This window comes from Mus musculus, chromosome 4 (genome assembly GCF_000001635.26).
Source record: "Mus musculus strain C57BL/6J chromosome 4, GRCm38.p6 C57BL/6J".
Taxonomy (NCBI): Eukaryota; Metazoa; Chordata; class Mammalia; order Rodentia; family Muridae; genus Mus; species Mus musculus.
The window spans coordinates 45,509,544-45,531,204 of NC_000070.6; the positions used below are offsets into that span (position 1 = coordinate 45,509,544).

General features: G+C 51.1%; 1 protein-coding gene across 1 annotated transcript in view; it reads right to left on the reverse strand.

Annotated features, from left to right (window-relative positions):
* Positions 1-21,285, reverse strand: part of Shb (src homology 2 domain-containing transforming protein B) — a 107,553-nt gene extending 86,268 nt beyond the window's left edge. Inside the window, exon 1 of the mRNA NM_001033306.1 lies at positions 20,019-21,285. Within this exon, the coding sequence (NP_001028478.1) occupies positions 20,019-20,717 (699 nt within the window). The 5' untranslated portion in view covers positions 20,718-21,285. The remainder of the gene's footprint in view (positions 1-20,018) is intronic.
* Between the last annotated feature and the right edge of the window lie 376 nt (positions 21,286-21,661).

The window sequence follows — 21,661 nt, forward strand, 5'->3', positions numbered from 1 at the left end:
AGGGCAGCAGCAGGAACAACAGGGGCCCAATTCCAGCCTGGCCAAGCACACTAGTTCTGCTGGGCCTACCTCAGTAGCTGAATTCCTGTTAGCTCTTGCCAAATGCCCCCAACCCTGGGTTTTCCTTGAGTCCCTGCAGGGATGACCACTCACGCCCATTTCTTACCTCAAGGCTGACAGCTTGAGAAGGCACTCATATGCTCCCCTCAGCCAGGCCCCAGGCTCAACCTGTTTTTGCCAACTTCCATGACTGTGGCAGGTTGCGCCCTGTGCCAGACATAATTTTATTCTCCCCTCAGTCGCTTTCCAGGAACTAAAACTATCCCACTTCTTCCAAGGGGTGCCCACCCCACCCCAATTCCCATGGAGTGTTAGATTTCCATCTAACACTCCATTTTCCTTGGCCCCACGGCTCCGCCTGCCTCCATCTTCTCTCTGCCTGGTCCACACGGTCTGTTCCTGTCCTCTACATCAGCACCAAAGCAGGTGAGCTGCTTGCTTCCTCCCTCAATGACTTCCCCTCAGACTTAGATCCCGGGACTGAAAACAGAAAACCAGTATCTTTAGTTGGGAAAAGCCTGAGGTCACCGAGCTGGGGAACAGGTTTCTGGAGGAAAAGAAACCAAGGGTCAGCGGTACCTGTCCCCCCACATGCCACAGGAACTACCAACTGTGTAGGTCAGTCCTGGGAAGAGCCAGCCCCGCCTTCAACCCTTCAGGGAAACTCAGAGTCAGGGCCACATCCCCAGGGCCGGAGCCAGCAAGCTGACTGGTACTCAGCAGAGGCGGGGCCTCCCACTCTAACCTGCCACTGCACATAAATTACAGGGAGGAGGCTGGTGGCCAACTGGCTTCAAGACTGGCCCAGCCTCTCTCCAGCACAAGGAAGCACTTTATGTAGTCCAACGCCTCATTATCTGGCATCTCAGTCACACCGGAAAGGGCAAATAATGGGCTAAGAGCAACACATGTTGCATTATGAAGTCCCTCCCTGCACAAACCTGTCCTTGAGTCCCCACTGCCTGCATGGCAAAGGCTCAATTAACTCCTTACTGTGACATTTGCAGCCCTTCAATCTAACCACAACAAAGCTTCCCCCACCTCCAAAGGGGGGGATCTCTATTTAGCTTAGTCCATTCACAAAATATTTGGGTTTTTGTTTGTTTTTTGTTTTTTTGTTTTGTTTTTTTTTTTTCGAGACAGGATTTCTCTGTGTAGCCCTGGCTATCCTGGAACTCACTCTGTAGACCAGGCTGGCCTCGAACTCAGAAATCCACCTGCCTCTGCCTCCCAAGTGCTGGGATTAAAGGCGTGCGCCACCACTGCCCCACTTCAAAATATTTGTTAAATACCTCTGTTGTGTTGGGCACTATGCTAGAACAACTGAAGGGCCTGTCTGTCCCACCCACTTGGAACTCTGAGCAGACCACAGCCAAATCCCTTGAAAATGTTTTTCCCCCCCATACGGGGCTACTCAGGGATTGGCAGCTGTAATCTTCTCTCTCTCTCCCACTCACCACTGAAGAAGAGAGCTGCTTTCCCTCGATGTCTACCCGACACACTCACCCAAAAGTCTCTGCGCCATACCAGAAAAGCAGGCAGCTCAAGCCGGCTACTCAGCCTGTTGAGCCACTGATGCTTAAAACAGGGCGTGTCTTGGCTCCTCCACAGGACCCTGGTTTTTTAGGTGTTTTCCCATGTTGGAGTTACAGGAATCCCTGAGCACTGACAAAATTACAAAGCACACTGACTCTGAAAACATTTAGCTGACAAGCAACCCTAGGTCTGCTTTGAGGGTCAACTTGTATGAGGTCAACAGTGAGGGAGCTCTCACTGTCTTTCCAGAAACCCAGCAGTGACAACAGACGTGCTGTGACCTCTCTTACCAGGGCTGCAGACCTGTGCACAGAGAAAGGGAATAAGATGGAGGGTGGGAGGCACGGCAGCTGAGAGGACACGACCGGCCGGCTAAGGGAGGCTGTAATTTGGAGGCACGCAGGTGAGCACTGCAACTCTAGGCTAGGCAAGACATTTCTAGCTGGCTGGCCCAGAGGCAATGAGGCAACAGGAAGCCTTTCTAAGAGGCAGAGGCCTCAGATGGCAAACTAGGAGGCTGGACAAAACAGAAGTCATGGAGAAGTTTAAGCAATGACATTATCTACAGCCACATAGAGAAGACAGGTGGTCTTACCAGAAACATCAACAAGATTGCTCAATGGTTAAGGCGCTTTGCTGGGCAAACCTGACGACCTGAATTCAATTCTTGGATCCCATGATGGAAGGAGAGAGAACCAAGGCCTGAAAACTGTCCTCTGACTCCCATGTGTGTGCCATGGCACGCACGAACACACACACACCGACACCTGTGCATAGCAAGAGGATTTGATTGGGTTTCTTTTGTTTTTTAAGACAGGGTTTCTCTGTGTAGCCCTGGCTGTCCTCAAACTCAAAAGATCCACCTGCCTCTGCCTCCCGAGAGCTGGGATTAGAGTCATGTACCACCAATTGCCCAGCTAATAGTGAATTTTTTTATGAAAGCAACAAGGGCTATCAGGTATAGGGCTTTTCTTCTGACACCCATTTAACAAAACCATAACAATAGACCATCTATTAATACGTCCACTTCTTAACCCTTACAGTGTATCAGATGAGATATGATGAGAGATCTTACCCAGGACAACAGAGTTGCTAGAAGATCAAAAGATGGTAGGTTTAAAAATAAATAAATAAAAATAAAAATGTATTTTTGACATGAGAATGTAGGTAACTTAGGTGCAACTCAGGAGAGATGAAAGGCCTTCTGCATGCCTGGGCCAGAGGGGGCTTGCAGGGAGCTAAGGGGTGGAGAGGATGGGGTTCTCCATGAACTCAGAAGGTCAAAACGGGCTTGGATAAAACCCAGCAAGAACAAGTCAATATGGGCCTTGAATATGAAGAGGAGCAACTCCTCTGTTTGTGTCCACAGTGGGAACCGGAGCCCAGCCCCACCTATTCATTTGCTCACACTGTCCACAACCCCTGCTGCGTGACTAGGGCAGAGCTGAGGAGCTACAAGAGAAACCGAGTTGCCATTGCCAAAAGCCTAAAACTCTTCATCCTTATATGCTTCATACAGAAAGCCTGCTGACCCCTGTGCTGTACAAATGAAAAACTTAACACAGGCCAACAACATATTGTCACCCTTGGGGCAACAGACTCATGCCTAAACACCCTACTGGTCTCTCTTGTCTGAGCAATTCCCCAAGGAGGCCCCACATTTCTCTGAAGCTCTTGGCCTGGTAAATTTTCCACCCTCTGCAGTTTTAGATATTAAGTGCCTGAGGCTTTTCCAACGCCATTCAGGTGAAAAAGTGAGTGATCGACCAGAGAATGAACACACAGGCCTTCCAAGAGCAGGCCAAGTGCCGTCCACACAGGAGGACTGGAAACCATAGTGAGAAACGTGGTTTCCTTACGAAGCTGTGGGACTTGACTTCTTGTGTCTCCTTAACTGCAAACAACAGTCGTCGGATGACTGGGCCTTGACCTGACAGTAAGAAACCCTCACTCGCCATGGTTTCTGAGTCTCTCTTACTGCATTCTATGGGAACCTGCTGTCTGGAGATGGCTGAAGCCTTTGGGGAAAGATTTCTGAACAAGACTAACACCTGGCCATTTTACAAATGCAGGCCCAGTGGCTCAGACAGGATGGGACCTGCCAAGGCACCTGGCCCTGGACGTTGAAAGTCCAATTCACCCAAAGCGGCTTCAGTGTTCCAGGTTCTGTTCCAGCTGTTGGGGGGTGGGGGGTGGTCAATGAAAAATAAGTATGTGTGCTCAAGGAGCCGGATTCCCGGTGTCCAGATAACACAGGGAGGTCAACAAAAACAGGGAAGTTTGGCAGGCCTTGACCCCCAGGACACCTCCCTTTGAAGAAAAATGGTTGGTACATTCCTTTCACATCTATATGGACCACATGGGGCAATGCAGGGACTTAACTAATAGGGCAGAGTACAGCATGCCCTGGAGACCATAGAAAGCAGCCAAAACAAAACAAAAACAAACAAAACCACCACTACCAAAGCCCTGAGACAGGAACTGAGCTCTCTCCTCCCTGTGAGACTCAGGGCTCCTCATCTACCAGTGGGGACACACCTGCAGCACACACACAGAGGCTCTGAGACTTCACTAGGCACCTGTCCTGTGCTTCTGTCTGCCTCCTGCTGAGTTTGAGAGGAAAACTGTCCCCTGTCTGCAGAGCAACAACATTCCACAGCATGTTCACAGATGTCACAGCAAGACAGACAGACAGACAGGACTGGAGAAACAGAAGAGATCAAAATGCAGGCTCTTGCTTTGGCAGGTAGCCAAGAAAATCCCCACCCCTTCCTGGGTCAGGCAGGAATACAGCCAGTCAGGCCCTCCCTCTGCGGTAATTCCCCTCCTCCCCCGCCCCACAGCCCCAGAGGGAGTTAAGGAAGAGAGGGTGTGAACTTCGTCTTCCCCGGCCTGACAGTGCGTTTCCGATACAGTGCTAAGCATGGGCTGTGGCCATTGATACAGACAGATGTCGGTCGCATCCAGCACGGAGGGCTAGCATGGATGAGCAAGCCTGGTAGGCTTATATAACAAAGGGCTTGTCACCACTTCCTGTGATCACCAGCATTCCGACACAATGAGACACCCTCAGCCCTGGCTTTGAAGTTCAGCAACTCATTCAGATGGCCCAGCACAAATCTCAGCTGGTCACTGCCTAACTTCCCTACCTTCCCACACCCCTCCTAGGGAGCTTGGGGCGGCACTGTTGTTGACAGTGCTTTTCAGTCTTGTTGAAACTTCATTTTCTAATTTGCTTTTGTGATTAAATAATCTGCCTTTGTTCTTGAAACTGTAAAATAATCCAACCTTCCTGTGACAGCCACTGTTAACAATTCAGGTCTATTTCCTCCCTGCCCCTTTTCTGCAAGTGGGGGGTGGGGTGTGTTGGGGGGAAGTGTGGGGAATGCACACACAGGCTTTTCCTATCGCAGGCATTTCACCCACAGCTTCTCCCTCTGCAGCCCCACAGTAGTCGCTGAACTCCACGCCTGTCGGCTGCTCCTTCTCACTACAGGCCTGCATCTCACATCAGCCATTTCCCGTGGTTTTTTCCAGTGCTTTAAAGTAACTAAATCACCGTAACACTCTTCATTCTATTCTTGAATAAATTCCTCAGACTCCTGAGGCGCCTCCCAACTGTGTCACCATGTTCCTTCACTGTTTCTGGTCACTCTTTTTGACCTGAAACAAGCCAACAGCTAACTCTGTTTCCGACAGGTCTTGCCTAGAACTCAATGGCCTCGTACACCAGCACACCCTGCTGTGCCTGCTGGAGAGGGAACCCAGGGATTTAGACTATGTGTATACATTGTTCATGTGTGTACAGGAATGTGGGTGAAGGCCAAAGGTCAATTCTTGGTGTCTTCTCCCACTGCTGCCTACCTTGCTTTTGAGACAGGATCTTGTCAGGTAAACTAGGCTGGCTGGCCAGGGAGCCCCAGGGGTGTGCCCATCTCTGCCTCCCTAGTGCTGGGATTACAAGAACACAGGACTACACCACACAGTTTCTGGGATCAAATCCAGTACTGTCCTGCAGGAGCATTTTAAAATCAAGTCCATGCCGCTCGACAATTTACAACACAGACCGCTATAGTATAACCTCTAGGTCAAACTCATTATTTTGAGTCTACCCACATATGCCAGTCAAGGTTTGAACATCTCTGGACCGAGGCTGGTAAATGCCAGAAGCCCTTACAGAACGGTGGTCTTTCATTAAAGAACAGGTAATGTCACACCACAGTAACAGAGGAAGACTAAGGATGACAATCTTACTGGGGATAGGGGGGCTGACCAACTTCTAGACTGAATTCCAGGTTTCTAGCCATGCCCCATTCACACAAGCCTTTGAAATTCAAATCTATAACTCTTTACAGGACAGCAGGGCTCTCTACCAAGGAAGCGCTGATTCCTATTTGAATTCGAGGAGTCTGGGGAAGACACAAGAATGTATGAACCTGGTGTTCTCTTTCGGTATCTTTTTACCACAAAGTATAAAATAACTAAAAAGGAGAGACATCGTACCGCTGAAATTTGCCTTCATGGTACCAAAAGCTGGAGCACCAACGGAACCTCAACTTGCTGAACTTTAAAGCAATCCCGAGGAAACCGGGAGGGAGGGTGGGGGGTGCTGGAGTGGGGGAAGAGATGCAAAGGACAGTACTCACGGACAACAAACTGACCCCCAAACTACTTCATCAGCAGCCCATGGAGAGCCAACAATGTCAGCAGTTTCCGCTGCCACCAGAGGCATCGTGGCTAAAACCTTTTAGCCATGCCTCCAAACAAGAAGCCTGCCTGAACTGAAGTTTCCCATTTCAGAATCAGGCCCACGGCCACCTCACCCCCACAGGGGCCCTGCCATGAGGTGAGGGCGAGTTGATAGGACTCAGCCACATCCCTGAGTTCAGTGTCTGCACTTGGAACAACCTCCAGGCTCAAGTTCTGGCAATGTGATCCAAGCTGTCCCAGCATTCTCAGCTGTCCTGCAGGTGACTGGCAAGTGATGACACTCACTGCCACCATCCTGTCACTTCACAGTCACACCACAGATGGGTTTCAAATGGATCCAGGCCCCGTGGAAGCCTACTGAGAAGCAGTGTGATGCCTCGATCTGTGAAGTCTTCCTTCTGGCTCTTTGCTGGACAGAGTGGCCAGCCACAGAACTACAAAGGCAGGAAGACCTGGCTGGGGACTCCTCAGGGTCCCCCAACCAGCCAGCATCTCCATAGGCTGCTGCTTTGCTCTGGTAACCCAAAGTGTTCTGAGCACTTACTTTTTGTCAAAGATCATGTCCCCTGGTAGGACACTGTTGACAGGCCACAGGTCAGTATGAGCTCAGAACCCCATGCTCCCTGTTGAGAGGACATTACGGACCATGAAGTCCACCCTGCCTCGCTGTGGCTGCTTCCTCGCAGTCACCGTTGGTCCTGACACCTGGGAATGCCTCCGACTCTGCGTGATACCAGATGAGACAGCAGAGCCTCAATCCAAGTCTCAGTGGCCAGCTCTGTCCACCTTCCAAACACACGTGACTGTCTCCACCAGGCTCCTGAGCCCCAGGTAGATGAGCCAATCAGTCACTGCTCTGCCCCTTCTTGCCTCAGAGAAGTAAGGCCTTTACTTGCTCCATGCTCCTTTAGATAAGCAGTTAAATCTGCTGGGCTCCCTCCATCTGCTCACCACCAGCAGTTTCAAGATGTGATACACTCCCTCCCATCTCTACCCAGGCCATGGGACCCTGAGAGAATGTGGACAGTTGTTCTGGAAGCTGAAGTAACTTACATCCACAGAGGGCATTTGGGCTATTGACAACAGCGATCTTGAAAAACCTATACCTTGACAAGTGCTTGGCCAATTGCCCTCCACTGACCAGCGTAGTTCTGAGAGCTGCCTGAATGGCTTAATGAATGCACTTCATGGCTTAAGGATGCAGATTTGGGTCTGATCCTTGCTGCCTCTGCCTACAGGCATGACATTTGCTTAACTGAGGTCCCCACCTCTGGAGGGACTCAACTGAGACCTCCCTACTTTAGCTGTCCCCTTAGGCTGCACAAGTTTTCTGAGAGCACCCAGATCTGACCCCGTCACTTCCTTGTTCCAGTGTCTTACTTTTGTCTCCCACCACATAAGGACTAAACTGCCCTGGTGGCCTCACAGCTCTGAGACCACCAGGTGATACAGTGCTTTCCTCTCAACACCCCTGTATCTGTGCTGACAAGAGGTTAAGGGCAGACACAGGGACTAGACTGGACTCAAGGCCCAGGTCCAGATCTGCCTATCAGTAGCTGTATCATGTGTATGCTTCAGTTTCCTCCTTAAAATGGGGATGGGGGTTCTCGGAATGTGCCTCCTAAGGAATGTGTGGGGCCCTGTGAGGAGCACACACAGTCTCAGAACTCGGGCTGGTCCCAGGGAAAGTGTTTCCTTCTGCTCCTCCCAGGCAGAGTAGGAAAAGGACAGCCAGAAGCCTGCAAGCAAGCCTTGCGTCTAAAGCTGGGCTAAGGACCAGGACAGGCAGGGTCAAAGTAACACAAAAGTCCTAAGGCTCTTCCCACAGGCTCTGTGCTCTGCCAGAAAGCAACGGCTTTCTTTAACCCCTACAGTGATTGACAGACACACTTCCCCTGAACAGCATCTCATTTGCCATCTATAAAGTGAGGACCCTCATGGTACCCCCTCAAAGACCCACCATGGATGGAAGCTCAAACATGGCAGAAGTAACCTACACGGTGAGTGGTCAGGAAACACCATTGCCATTAACCCCATGTGACAGAGAGGACATTCCAAGTCCAGGAAAACTAATGACTTATTCCAAATTACAAAGTTTCCAAGCCCAGGAACAGCATGGAAGATTAGGCCTTCTGTTCCCAATACCAATGCTAGTTTCAAGCCACAATCGGTGGACCGCCTGCCACCAGGGCCCTGCAGTGTTCAGTCAGCAGTTTTGAACCCTGAGGTACGGCCTTGCTGACTAGTCCTAAGGACAAGGAGAGAGACTGCCCAGCTCCAGACACCGTGTTACTCAGCCAGGCAACCTCTGCCTCACACCAAGTGCTTCCTCTGGAATCCAGTCCTGCCTCTCCTTTCTATCTTTAAATCCTCTCCAGTTCACTCACGAATAAGACCCTGCTCCACACCACCTTTGTCTTTTCTGAGAACTTCTGAGCACTTACCACCTTCTCAGAACTTGTTCTGGCCAGTCTCCTCTTTAGAGCAAACTCCTGAGTTTGAGCTTCATCAAAGCCCTCCACTGGGATCCCAAAGGGTCCCTATCCTTAGCTCATGGTGCCTGGCTGGGAGCCTGGCCCTCTCAGACAGTGTTAAAGCTTGCTTTGACGAGACACCGTCATATATCCTCGGGATGGGTGGAAGAAGACAGAGGTAAACATTTTTAGGAAGGCAACAAACAGCTAAAGCTCATATACACCAGTAAATCCAAGAAGCCACAAACTAAACCAAAATCCCAGTTCTCGGGAAAAGTGAGCAGGCCTTAAAACGAATGTGCCTTTCTAGGACACGCTCTGGAAGCGGTTTCCCTTCATACCCAACAGATCTCGTCCTATTAAGCCAGGGAAATAATCACAGGAACCTCTGCTGAGAATTTAGTCACAAAGGTGCTCTCAGAATCCTGCTAAGTTGGTGAAAACCAGTAAACAAGAGCGATGCAAACGTAATACCAACATTAATCCCTGCTGTTGTATGTTTGAGACAACGTAAGCACCATTCTATGTCTTTGGACAGAAAGAAACTATTTTTATGTGGGGAAATAGATATGTATACTGAAGATGCTGAGACATAAGAACACTAACAGTTTAACAATTGTGATTTTTCTCTGAATTGTGTAGTTGGGGTTGGTGTCTGGGTTAGTTTCCTTTATATTTTCTGTAGCAAACTTTAATCCTGTTGTAACAGGTAAAGTTGCCACTGAGACTGATATATAATACACTTCCCAGTTCCTGCCTCTTTCTGAGGACTGGCTCTGGGCACAGCTAGCTCACAACAGCAGGCAGGTAGGGGCTGTACCATCCCTTGAATGCTATGCATTCCCTAAATCACATGCTGTGGCTTAGAATGTACCAGAACTGTGGGGCTGTGGGGCTTTCTGAGAGCCCATGGCCACTGAGATGGTAAAGTTGCACCCTTGGGGACTTTCTGATCATTTTAATTTTGGGTTTGATCCTCAGTACTTCCAAAAGATTGCTCTGACTAACTCAGAGAACAGAGTGGAGGGAACGGACCGGAAGCCATTGGGACTTGGGTGCCCATTGGCAGCTGATGAGAAGACATCTGGTCTGGCAAGTTCTGAAGTAAGAACCCACGGTAAGAAGAGAGGCCAACATGTCTGGTAGGTTTTGGCCTGAGTAGCTGGGAAGACGAGTGGTCACTGGCTTCTATAGGGAAGGTCTGTTAGGGTTCCTAAGTACACAGGAGACAGGGATGACCTCTGTCTGGAACAAGACTGCCAGATGAGGGATGGGTACAAGGACAGGGTAAGATGGCCCCAGACAGAGTGACCCATGCCCTGCTATGGGGCTGGAAGGTGAGCTTACAGAAAAATTCTAAAAGACCTCAGTAGACTAAGTGCTCTGCCACTAGGCTACATGATAACCCTGAAGCAATCTTCTCTAAAACCTGCATCGGTCCATGCAACAGCTCTGTTCAGAACTTTCTGCAGGCTTCCTACTTCACTTTGAGTTCTAGTGAAAGATCTCTCCTATACCTACAAGGCTCAACTTCTCTGCCTGTTCCACATCCCTCAGTCTCCACCTACCCTGCCCAAACATGTGGCCCTCTGCACTGTCCTTGGAGCAACCCTGCCAGCTCCTGCCTTCCCTTCTTGCTTGGTCTTTCTCTTGTATGCAGTTCTCTTTGGAAGAGATACAGCTCACACCAACTGACCCTATAGTTAAGCCCCTTCAATGAATCTCTTTCAAAGGGCATCCAACCCATACACAGCCACCTTAGGCTCTCTATCCTACATACCCCCAGGAGGAGTGAGGTATACATGTTTGGTGCACAGCTCTATTCTTATCACCTACGCAGAGCAGTGCCCGGCATGTAGCATCTCTAAGCAAGAGATGTCGAATAAATAAAAGAGAATACATGAATGAGGCCATCCTCATTCCAGTTGGAGACTTTGGGTTCAGGCAGCAAATACGGCCCAGAGGACCTCTCCACCTTCTAACACATACACACACACACACACACACACACACACACACACCAAGCTACTTCCTTCTGGGCCTGGGGAAGCCACTATCTGACCATTCGTTATTGTAAGCACCTCCCCGGGGTCCGGAATAACCCATCCTCTCTGAAACCCACTCCCTAAGCTTTTCCTTTCCAGCAAGGTGGGAAGTCCAGAGCTCCCCTTGGAGAGAAGAGAAAGGAACTGAAAGACCAAGAGGAAAAGTCAGTCCTTCCTGGCTCGGCATTGAGAAAGTTCGCGCTTCTCAGGAAGTCAGCACCTCTGACTCTGAAAGTGAAACATTAATAGAAATATTACTGGAAAATACCAAACAGGAAGCAAAGGAAAATTCCATTGTGGAAGTAAGGCCCTCTGTCCATGCGCCTCAACAGTCTCAGCTAAGTGTTTTAGAATCAAAACACAGAAGAGAAGGAATTCAATCAGGCTGTCCTGCTTCCCGACAGCTCAAGTTCTGGCCAAGCTGCCTCCTCACCCTGGCTCAGAGGGCACCGGACTCAGAGATGCAGGGCAGGCTCAGCTCCTTCCAGTGCTGACAGGGACTCCAGCAGCACCTTCACCAAAGCAGATCTGAGAGGCCAGTGAGCTACAGGTATAAACACTGACTGTGGAACAACTACAAGGACGTAGACTCAGTCACTCTTGTGGGGTCTGGGGAGATGGCGAAGAGCAAAACAAACCGCAACGCAGAAAAAATTCGCTGTGATGCAACGTGAGGTCGTATAGCACAGTGCCAGTTTCAAATCTCATCTCTGCCTTGTACTAACAAAGTAAGTAGAGTAGGTAAAGTGGGAACAAAAAGTATCGTGCACATCAAAGGAGGGCAGTGAGGAGAAAGAACCCCAGCACACAGCACAGCGTCTGGCTCAGAATATATGCAATACTACAACTAGCTAGCACAGGTGTGCAAATCCCCGTAACTACAGTAAGTACCCTTTCTGTCCAAGCCTTCCTGGCTTCCCTCAGCTGAAGGGTATCTTCCCGTCCTCTCTCTGCTCCAGGAACCAAGGTGCTGCCCAGACCAGTCTTGTTTCATGATCTCACCTCACCCAAAACCTGTTTACATATCTATTCTGTCATGTAGATAAGAGCTGTGTTCCAACCGTGGTTCCTGTGTCCCCCACCCAGAAGTTCCTTATGTGCAGGCACTGACCAGTTCCTGCGCCGTCCTCGTATCCCCCAGCCTTGGACAATGGTCTGCATATAAAGTCCCTCAGACAATACAGCCCAGCAGGAGTTGAGAGGTTACAGACCACTGCAACCTGATCCCATCAAAGCACCCCAACCAATGGGTGCCACCAACCAGCCAGCAGCCCAGTTTTCAGCTGTAAAGTTGTTGAGTCTCAGGCTTGTGTGTGTGTGCACACACGAGTGTGTGTACACCCATGTGGAAGCCACAGAACAACCTGAAAAAAAGTTGTTTTTTTCCAGGGATCAAAATCAGGTTGCTGAGCCATCTCCTGGTCCCCAAGTCCAGGGTTAGGCTGTTTTGGTTTGGTTGGCTTGGTTTGGTTGGTTGGTTTTTCAATGACCAAAGCTGACCTTTGCTTCAATGGTTCTGCAACACAAGTTAAACTCAGCAGGGGAGGGTTTGGCTGCAGGACCAGAAGAAACCACACCTGCTTCAGATTTGCCTTTTAAAGCCAAGGTACAGCCCAGCAATGCTTTAGGAGCTGAGAGAGGACGGGGATCAAGCCTTGAGGTGAAATCCTAAGGCCAAGGCCAAGGTTCTGTCTTATTCTCCAGAGTGTCTAATTAGAGGAGGCAGTCACCTGACCTCCTTTTAGGAAACTTATGTCCTTTCTAGATATGGGCAGAGGTACCACCCGCTTTTATCTTAAAGCAGAGCACACACAGCCTAGCCGATCCTAGAGGGAGGGAAGGTCTGGTGTTAGAATGAGAAGACATGACAGTTACAAGACACACATTTTTGTGTAGCTGTCCTCTGGGATGCGCCTACTCTGCGTGCAGAATTTCTCTATAAAATAACCCAAGTGCAGCATTAACATCTTCTTTATGGAACTCGGCAGCAGATGGGAGAGAGAGTCCAGCTGTGGGTCAAAACAAGGAAAGGGCTAAGGGGAATATCTGGTAGCAGGGGGGGAGGGGAAACATGACAGCCATCAGTCAACATCAGGGCCCTCTTTCTCACGGCTGGTTAGGCTGGGAAAGAGTGAAGCAGTTTAGTAGAAAGCACACGGGTAGTGAGTGGACTCAGAATGCACGGTGTGCATCTTGTTGTCATCCTTAAAAGCTACGACATTAGGTCCATCACTGATGTCTCTAAACCTCAGGGTGAGTTGATAGTACGAACAGCCCTAAAAGCCTAGACTGTCTTGCCTCCATCCCTGCCCCTTGCCCCACAATTCAACCTCTCTTCCTGAATCTTGGCCTTGTGTTGTGACTTGCTTTGGTCAACAGCATTTAAAGGAACAGTGTCCCAGTTTCAAACCTCAAGAAACCTCAAGGGCTTCTGCCCTTTCTTGGAACCCTGTCCTGCCACAGGCGCATATGCTGAAGAATGAGGGGCCAAGCCATACTGAAACGGAGCAGATTGGCACAGCTTGAGAGTACCCTAAACAGAGTGAGCCCCATCAAGACTGAAAATGACGCTCGGTGCTCAGTGCCTGGCTTTGGAAATAAAGGTTTCTCAGAACACAAGTATTCCTACTAATATATTCTCTAAGGCTGCCTATAGAGTCAATGACAGAGCTAACCCACTGTGATGGAGACCAGCTCAAACCTGAAAACATTTACTGCCTGGCTCTGGCCCTTTTAAAAAAAAAAAAAGTTGGCTGACCTCTGAGGCTGGAATGACATGGGATGGAGCAATAGCTGACACAGTATCTGGACCTAGAACCTAGACTGGCTGTGAGGACTTTGTGACCAAGGAAGTGTTACAATGAAGCCTTCTGGGGAACTAACACAGAGAACAGCTTTGACAAAATTTCTCTCACTCTCCTATCAAGGGTGGGAAACCTGTCCTTGGCCATGAACTTTGTTCTAACCTTTTCCAAAAAGGACATTTTAAGGGCTGGAGAAGATGGCTATTAATCAAATCGAAACAGCTGTCATTTTGATCCTGGCTTCCATTGATCTGGACTAGTGATTTATGTGAAAAAAGATCAAATGACTGGTCAGCTGCCCTACATCAAGGCGCCTAGACCCATTCTGCCAACGGCTCTGCCCCTGCCCCTGCCCGTGCCCCTGCCTGTTGGGCCCAGGCTCAGCACAGGAGCCTTGCTCCCCAGTTCCTGCTCAGGCAGTCCCGCTGTTACTCACCAGTCAGGCCTCCTTCACCTGCCAGCATTCAGGCTGCTCCAGCCTTCTGGATGCACTTCAGCCTTTCCTTAGGTTCTGATACCGTCTCAGGCTTCAGAACCAAGTGGGCTTGTTCATTTATTGATACCCAAAGGATGTTGTTTCCAGAACTTTCCCTGAATACCACAAACCAAGGATGCTTATGTCTCCTATATAAATAACATAGTAGACTAGGCGTGGTGGCACACATCTTTAACCCAGACCTTAGAAGACAAAGACAGGAGGATCTCTATGAGTTCAAGGCCAGGCTGGTCTACACAGCGAGTACCAGACTCAAACTAAATAAAAGTCCTGTCTAGCTGACTTATAAGACCTAATACAAAGTAATACTACATAGTTACACAACTGTTTCTGGGTTAGGAAATAACAAGAAAATTTAAGTCGATGTATGGGTCAATAATTTTGTTTCAACTTGGGGGCAAAGTACTGGGAATTGAATCCAAGGCCTGGCTGGTGTGTGTGTAAAATCTTCCTCTAAGACTGAAGCACTCCATACTTCAGGAATGTTCCTTCAGCACAAAGGTAAACCATTAGAAATAGCTTCAGGAAGTCCCTGAAACTGACCAAATTCATTAGGCCCCTCCCTGCCAGAGTAAGCGAAGAGACACCGCCCCTCAGAAGGAAGCGTGCTGCAAAGACTTGAGTGTTGCTTATACCCACGAAAAGTTTTCTCTCACCATTTTAGCATATACTAGACAAATAAACACTCTACCGCTAAGCAATACCTCAACCCTCTTTCTCTCTCTCTCTCTCTCTCTCTCTCTCTCTTTTTTTCTTTTTTTTCCTTTTTATTTTCTGTGTTTTGTCCGCATGCTCACTGTGCACTATGTGCTTGGTCCCCATAGAGGCCAAAAGAAGACTTTGGACCTCTTGAAACTGGAGTTGCAGGTGTTTGTGAGCTGTCCGCATGAGCTCCATGTGGGTGCAGAGAATTGAACCCAGGTCCTCTGGAGAGCAAGGAGTACTCTAAGTCACTGAGCCACCCCTCCAGACCCAGTCTTTTACATTTGACTTTGAGACAAGGTCTAAGTTGCCCAAACTGGCCTTGAACATTCTGTAGCCTAGGTAGGCTTTCAATTTATAATCCTTCTGACTCAACTTCCGGAGTAGCTGGGAACACAGAGCTGGCTTTCTCTGTCCCCATTTGAGTGGCAGGTGGTTATGGCACAGACAGCTGCAGACACAGGACACATACCCTGCTGTACCCTGATGGGAACCTCGGCGACCACACCCACTTTCCTCTGAATTCCCCGTGTCTAGCTTTTAAGAGCTCAGACTCTGCTAGGTGCTTTATTGTGGTGCTGTTTTTGTTTTGTTTTGTGTTTTTTGTTAAAAATTATTATTGGTTTTTTTTGGGGGGGGGGGTGGGTTTTTTTTTTTTTTTTTTTTTTTTTTTTTTTTTTTGGTTTTTCGAGACAGGGTTTCTCTGTGTAGCCCTGGCTGTCCTGGAACTCACTTTGTAGAGCAGGCTGGCCTTGAACTCAGAAATCTGCCTGCCTCTGCCTCCCAAGTGCTGGGATTAAAGGCGTGAGCCACCACTGCCCGGCTAAAAATTATTATTATTTATTCATTTGATATGGAAAACGTGTTATTTAACACAACTCTGTAGATGCTGCTACTATACCAAGTGTTGGTACACATTAGCATGTATTTAATACCTGGGAAAAATGACTTCATGATGCATTCTTGACTTTCTCAGGTGTACTGGAAACACCACTTAATTATGATAAAAAGAAACAAGATCAGCAGAAAACATAACTGGATGAGACCGGCTGAAGCCCCTACCCCACCTCTCCTATACTGCCACCTCTTATTTCCCAAGCAAGACCCACCACATATGAGCTCTGGCTTCCAAGAACACATCCTACAATGAAGTTTTACCAGCATGAGCTCATGTACACACACAAGCCCCCTTACAGCCTGTAGGCACCCCCATCCCACTTAAGTCCCCCTTCTATCGCCTCTAGGTTCACCTTAAACGCCTACTTCCTAGAAAAAAGACCTCCCCAAGTTCTCAGGACAAAAATCACTGTGGGGGATGAAAACTCCCATCAGAACTTCCTGCAGAAGCTCAGACCAAAGATTACTGCACCCTTAACCTCCACCCCCTCCCCCACTCCACTTGCTCACATGTCATCTCTGAGCACAAAGATGGAGACTAAGTTATGTTAGGGGGGAATTCGGAACAGGGAAAAGACTCTTTTTCAAGAATGACTGTAAGGGAAAAAAACATCCCATTGGAGATGTTGCAGTGGAGGAGTGGGATGTGGCCAGGTGATGTGCCCCAGGACTCACTAACCTAGGAAAAGAGATGGATAACTTACTCGTGCAAAAGAGGAAAGGGTTCAAGTGTGCAGGGCAGGAATGGGACCCCAAAGCTGAATCATGTTTGAACAGCACTGGAAGATGGCTGCACAAGCCAGCAGCAACACTGCATGCCACACGAACTCTCATTTTGGGTCTGGGATTAAAGCTGACACCGGTGCCGGTGCCAGCCAATTCTCAAAAGGCAACATCAGGAGGCTAGGCTGCCCCAGGCTAAGTGGGATTTTCCTAAAGCTATAGGTAGGGCCTGAAGACAGGTTTAGGGATGTTCAGAGCTGGATCACAGTAGGTCTGGCCTCCCAAATGCTGTCTGCTAGAAATAATGTGAAAACCAGATTGCCATCTGACTGCCAGATGGGGAGGTACTGGCCACATACTGAGCTGGCGATGGGCACCTGCAGCCTGTATCCAAAGTGGTCCTGGCCAGAAGACTGGGGAATTAGGTGGAGAAGAGCCATCATGGCAACAGGGTTGCCAAAGTGGGACCCAAGACGAGAAAGAGCAATCACCCAGACACTTATCAAAAGGCTAATTCTCAAGGCTCCCACGAGCCTTAGAGTTGGAACAGTAAGAATGTGAGAGACAGAGGATGGGAGAGATGCCGTGAAGCATTGTGGTCTAACCATGGACAGCCATCGCACTCACGGACTCAAGGCAACTATGGTCACCCACACAAGACCCGTACAAGATCAAGCCAGTCAATAACCATTCCAGCATGGGTCGGAGGTCGCTGGGGAGCTACTGGCAGCTCTTAGGGAAGCTTGGGGGAGCAGGGGTTGCAGTGGGGGGTGCAGCTGGTACTTTGCCCATGCCCATACAGGCAGCACTAATTTGACTCAGTAGGTGATTTTTTTTTAAAAAGGAGATTAAGGTAGGAACAGCAAGTGTGTGTGTGTGGGGGGGGGGTAGAGAGGGAGTGGGGAGCAAAGAGTGGGCGTGATCAAGATACATTTGCATCTATGTAGAAAGCTGTCAAAAAGTCTATAAAAACAAATGTGTGTAGGGCTTTAAGAAGTTGCAGAGGAGGGGTGAGGATGGAGGTCCTTTGGTAGAATTGCTTACTTAGCATTACAAAGCCCTGGGTTCAATCTCCAGAACTGCACAAAACTAGATGTGGTTCATACCTGTAATCCCCACTGAGAAGTGGTGACACATGCCTTTTATCCCAGCTCTCCGGAGGCAGAGGCCAACCTGGTCTACAAAATGAGTTCCAGAACATCCAGGGCTACACACACACAAAAAAAACCCTGTTTCTAAAAACAGGAAGGAAGGAAGGAAGGAAGGAAGGAAGGAAGGAAGGAAGGAAGGAAGAGGGAGGAAGGGAAAGGGGGACTGAAGCCCATCTTTGGCTACCTAGTGACTAGGGTCAGCATTGTTTTAGTCTTATCTAGAAAGTAAATAAAGCAGTGTCCAAGCCAGCCTTCCAAGCCAGCCAGCCTTCCAGGACACTCTGTCTTGCAACCACTCCCTTGCTGCCTCTCTTTCTCATGACAGAAGGAACATCTGGTAACATCCTCCCTTGTCTCCCAGAAGAGACCACTTTTAAAAGATCAAAGCTTCAACATGAGAAAGGAAAACCATCCCTGAGAGAGTGTTTCTTTAAAACTGTATCTCTTACCACCATTCAACTCAGTTTACCTTCCTTGGCCCAGGCCCTGCAGCCCCTCTCCGGTCCTGTCCAACTCTAACCTCTCCGTTCCAACCACATAAGACTTCATACCTGCAGTTCTCTAAGCACCAGACACTTCTCCAGCCATCCCCTGATCACTCCTGGCTCCAGGTCAACAATGGAAACCCCATTTAACACCAGGCCCCATCACAGGGTGCCCTCTGTCACAGCACTCAACACAGACATACCCTGCTCAGGATCCCCCTTCCAGCACCTGGAAGAGGAGAGCAAAGACCCATGGGAAATATTGTGACAATGTAGCCAAGTCTTAGGCACACTTGACATTCCAGCTACAAAGTATGATTACTATGCATCTGTAAGTCTTAACTCTAATTGGGGGGAAAAATGTTTACAACAAATTTGAAAGCCACACAAAGATTTCTGAGAGCAGGCTGAACCACAAGCAGTAAACAAGGAAAGTCTGCCCCCTGGGGGGCAGTGGTCTTGGGCAACTAGGGATGCTGAGTCAGGTGAGGTGGGCTGCAAACCTCTCTGGAAAGCTCTCTCCTCACTTTCATATGGAAAAGCTCAAAGCTCACCCAGTGAGCCCACCACATATGAAGCTGCAGGAAGCTTGACTTCCAGAAAACATCAACCACAAGCCCAATAGCTCAGCTCTTCTCAGGGACATCTCTCCTCTTGTACCCTTGGTGACTGTATGAGTCACCAGGGCTTCCAGCTCTCTGTTCTCAGTGTGGCATCTTGGATACTTGGGAAGCACAAAGAGTATGCGTTTCCAAGGTGTGTGCCCACACCGTTCCTGGGGACATAGGCTCCTTCAGGCTGCTCATACCATCCATCCTGGGCAGACAATGCAGGATGACCCCAGGGAGACCAGACAGGCAACTTTTTCAGGAGGGCATATCCTTCCTCACCTCTCCCATAAAGCAAAAAGAAGCCTTGCCAAGCACCCGCTGACAGGTAGGAAATGTCTCCCTGCTAGGCTAGCCAATCTCTATCAGTCCAGGCAAAAGTTTGAGCTTGCAAGGAGAGTGTGGGGAAGAACGCAGGCAAAGCAGGGGCCGGCCAGCCAAGCAACCCTGCCGTGAAGATCTCTCACTGGGCCTCAGATTTAATCAAAACACTGCCTCAGCGAGAAGTGGGCAGAACAAGTATTTTATGGGGGAAGGGAGGTTAACTCAGGAGTGTGAAGGGAAGGAAGAGTAGAGGGGCCTGCCTGTAATTAACTCCCTTGTTATGAAGCAGGGAACAAGATGGCCTGATAGATTCGGCAGGGGATTGCCACAAAGGCTTCTCATTCCCGAGACGGTACTACAGGGATGGAATCAGGAAAGAGAATGAAGTGGGCAGAGAAGGGTCTCTTTTTAGCAGACTGCCTGCGGAGCTGGGGAGAGCGGGTGGGAAAGGCCAGATGGGTAAATTCTCTGGGAGGACGAACCTTAACACCGGAAAAGCCTGCATGGGGGTTCCCAATATCGCTCTAGTACAAAAGGCCGCTTGGCTTCGGAAACCTGGCACGCAGAGTGGGACGTTTAGAAGCATTTACACACATACAGATATTCTGGGACAGCCAATAAGGAAATCTACGACCCGGAGATTCCCTTTCCCATTCTAGACCTCAATTCCCATCTGCATCTGGGAGGGGGACCACTACAGGGACCCCGGGGTAAACGAGAGTAAATGCTCTTTTAGGCCAGCCGCTGCTAACTTTACTGGGGGAGCCGGAAGGGCTGGCTGGGTCTGTCTTCTGGGTAGTTAGACGGGGTGCTCTCGCTCTGGCTCTGGGATCCGCAAGGGTGCGTTTGGGGAGCAGGAACCAAAGAGTCGGAGTCTAATCACCATCTGGCAAAATGAGCGCTGTAGCCTAGACCCCAGGATGCCAGAGCAAAGTTGATGCAAGGGATGGGAAACGTGGCAGTGCCTCAGTTCCCCAAGCGCACCAATAGCTTTGGAGCTTACCTTATCTTTCTGACCAGCTCCGGTCTCCTCGGCGGAGCACTTGTTGAGCAGTTTTTTGCCTCCGCAGGTCGTCGGGCTCCAGGTACGGCCGCCAGAGCACACGCCTCCCGGAGGGTCCCCCGCAGCGCTCGCGCTCTCCACTTTGATGAGTCGGTGCTTAGGGGAGATGTAGCGCACCTCCGCCGGCGTCGTCGGCCGCCGCTCGCTGCTGCTGCGGTAGAGGTGCGGGGAGCCGGAGGATGAGGACGAGGACGCGGCGGCGCCCGCTCCCGCCGCCGCGCAGCAGCAGCCCGCAGCTCCCGCTGCCGCCGTGAAGGCGCGCTGGCCCCCGCCGGGGTCCCCGCCGCCGCCGCCGCCGCAGTAGTCCAGGCGGCACATAGCTCGCAGTTTGCGCAGCGACGAGCCCGGCCCGTTGTACGGGTCCTCGAAGTCGCGCTCCTTCTGCGCGCGGTAGGCGCGGATGAGGTCACTCGTGCTGCCGCTGTCGTCGGGCAGAGAGCCCGACGAGGCCGAGAAGCAGGCGGCGGCCGACCCACAGGACGCCGAGGACGCCGAGCAGGCCTGCGGCACGGCCTGCGGGGGCTGCTCTCGTCGCTCGCCCCGGCGCCGCTGCTCCCGGTAGTCCGGCCTCGGCGGCTGCGGCGGACTCTTAGTCTTGCTGTTGCCCAAGCTGAAGTACTTGTTCAGCCACTTGGCCATGGCGAAGGGCCGCCTAGGGCCGCGGCGCGCGAGCCCGGTCCGCCGCCGCGGCCATTCGGGGGACAACGCTGTCGCCCAGTCCCGCAACGCCCCTGCCCCGGTGGGGGGCGTGCGGGGCACCGGTCGCCAAGTTCAAGTTCTCGCAGCCGCCGCCTCCTGCCGGCCGCCGCCTGGCTCCGGCCGCTGCTGCACAGCCCTCCGCCCCTGCCGCGCGCCGACCGAGCTTTGGATCTCGCGCCCCGCACAGACGTGTCTCATAGGGACCCGGGCCGCCTAGAGCGGAAGGCCAGGCGCCCCCCGCCGCGCACGCCCGCACCCAGCGCCCCCACCCTCGCGGAGCGCGCCCCTGCCCCGTGCGAGCCGCGGCCAGCTGCGGGCTTCTCGAGTGCACGGGGGCGAGCCCGGCCCCACTGCGGGTCGGAAAACAAGCGAACGAATGAGGGAGGCGGCCGGCGCCTGGCGGAGCCCGCGCGCCCCTGCCCGTCCCGGCGGCGCCTGGCTCTGCCGCTGCCTCTGCTGCCGCCTCCCGAGCCGCCGCGTGTGTGACACTCGGCCGCCAGAACCCGCCCAGCGCCGCGGCCCCGCCCCTTCCCGCAGGCCCCACCCCTCCGCCAATGCCACGCCCCTCCTAGGCCACGCCCCCGCGTGCAGCCAGGAACCTCCTCACGACTGCACGAGCCACCTCCTGCGGCCGCCTGGGCGCCAGCTCCGGGGTCCTGCCCTAGGGCGCCCGCGTCCTGCGGCTTGGCAGGCCGTGCCTCCCTCCAGCAGGGACTGCGGCTCTTTGAAGCCAAAGCAGTCAGCACAGTCCCTGGGGGCCCACGCGCCGTGCACTCTAGGAATGGATGTCCACCATCGAGGTGGTAGGCAGGCTGGACTAACGCACGACCTCTAGTTGACCGAGAGGACCATGCAGAGGAGATGCCCTAAAATGAGAGAGTGGC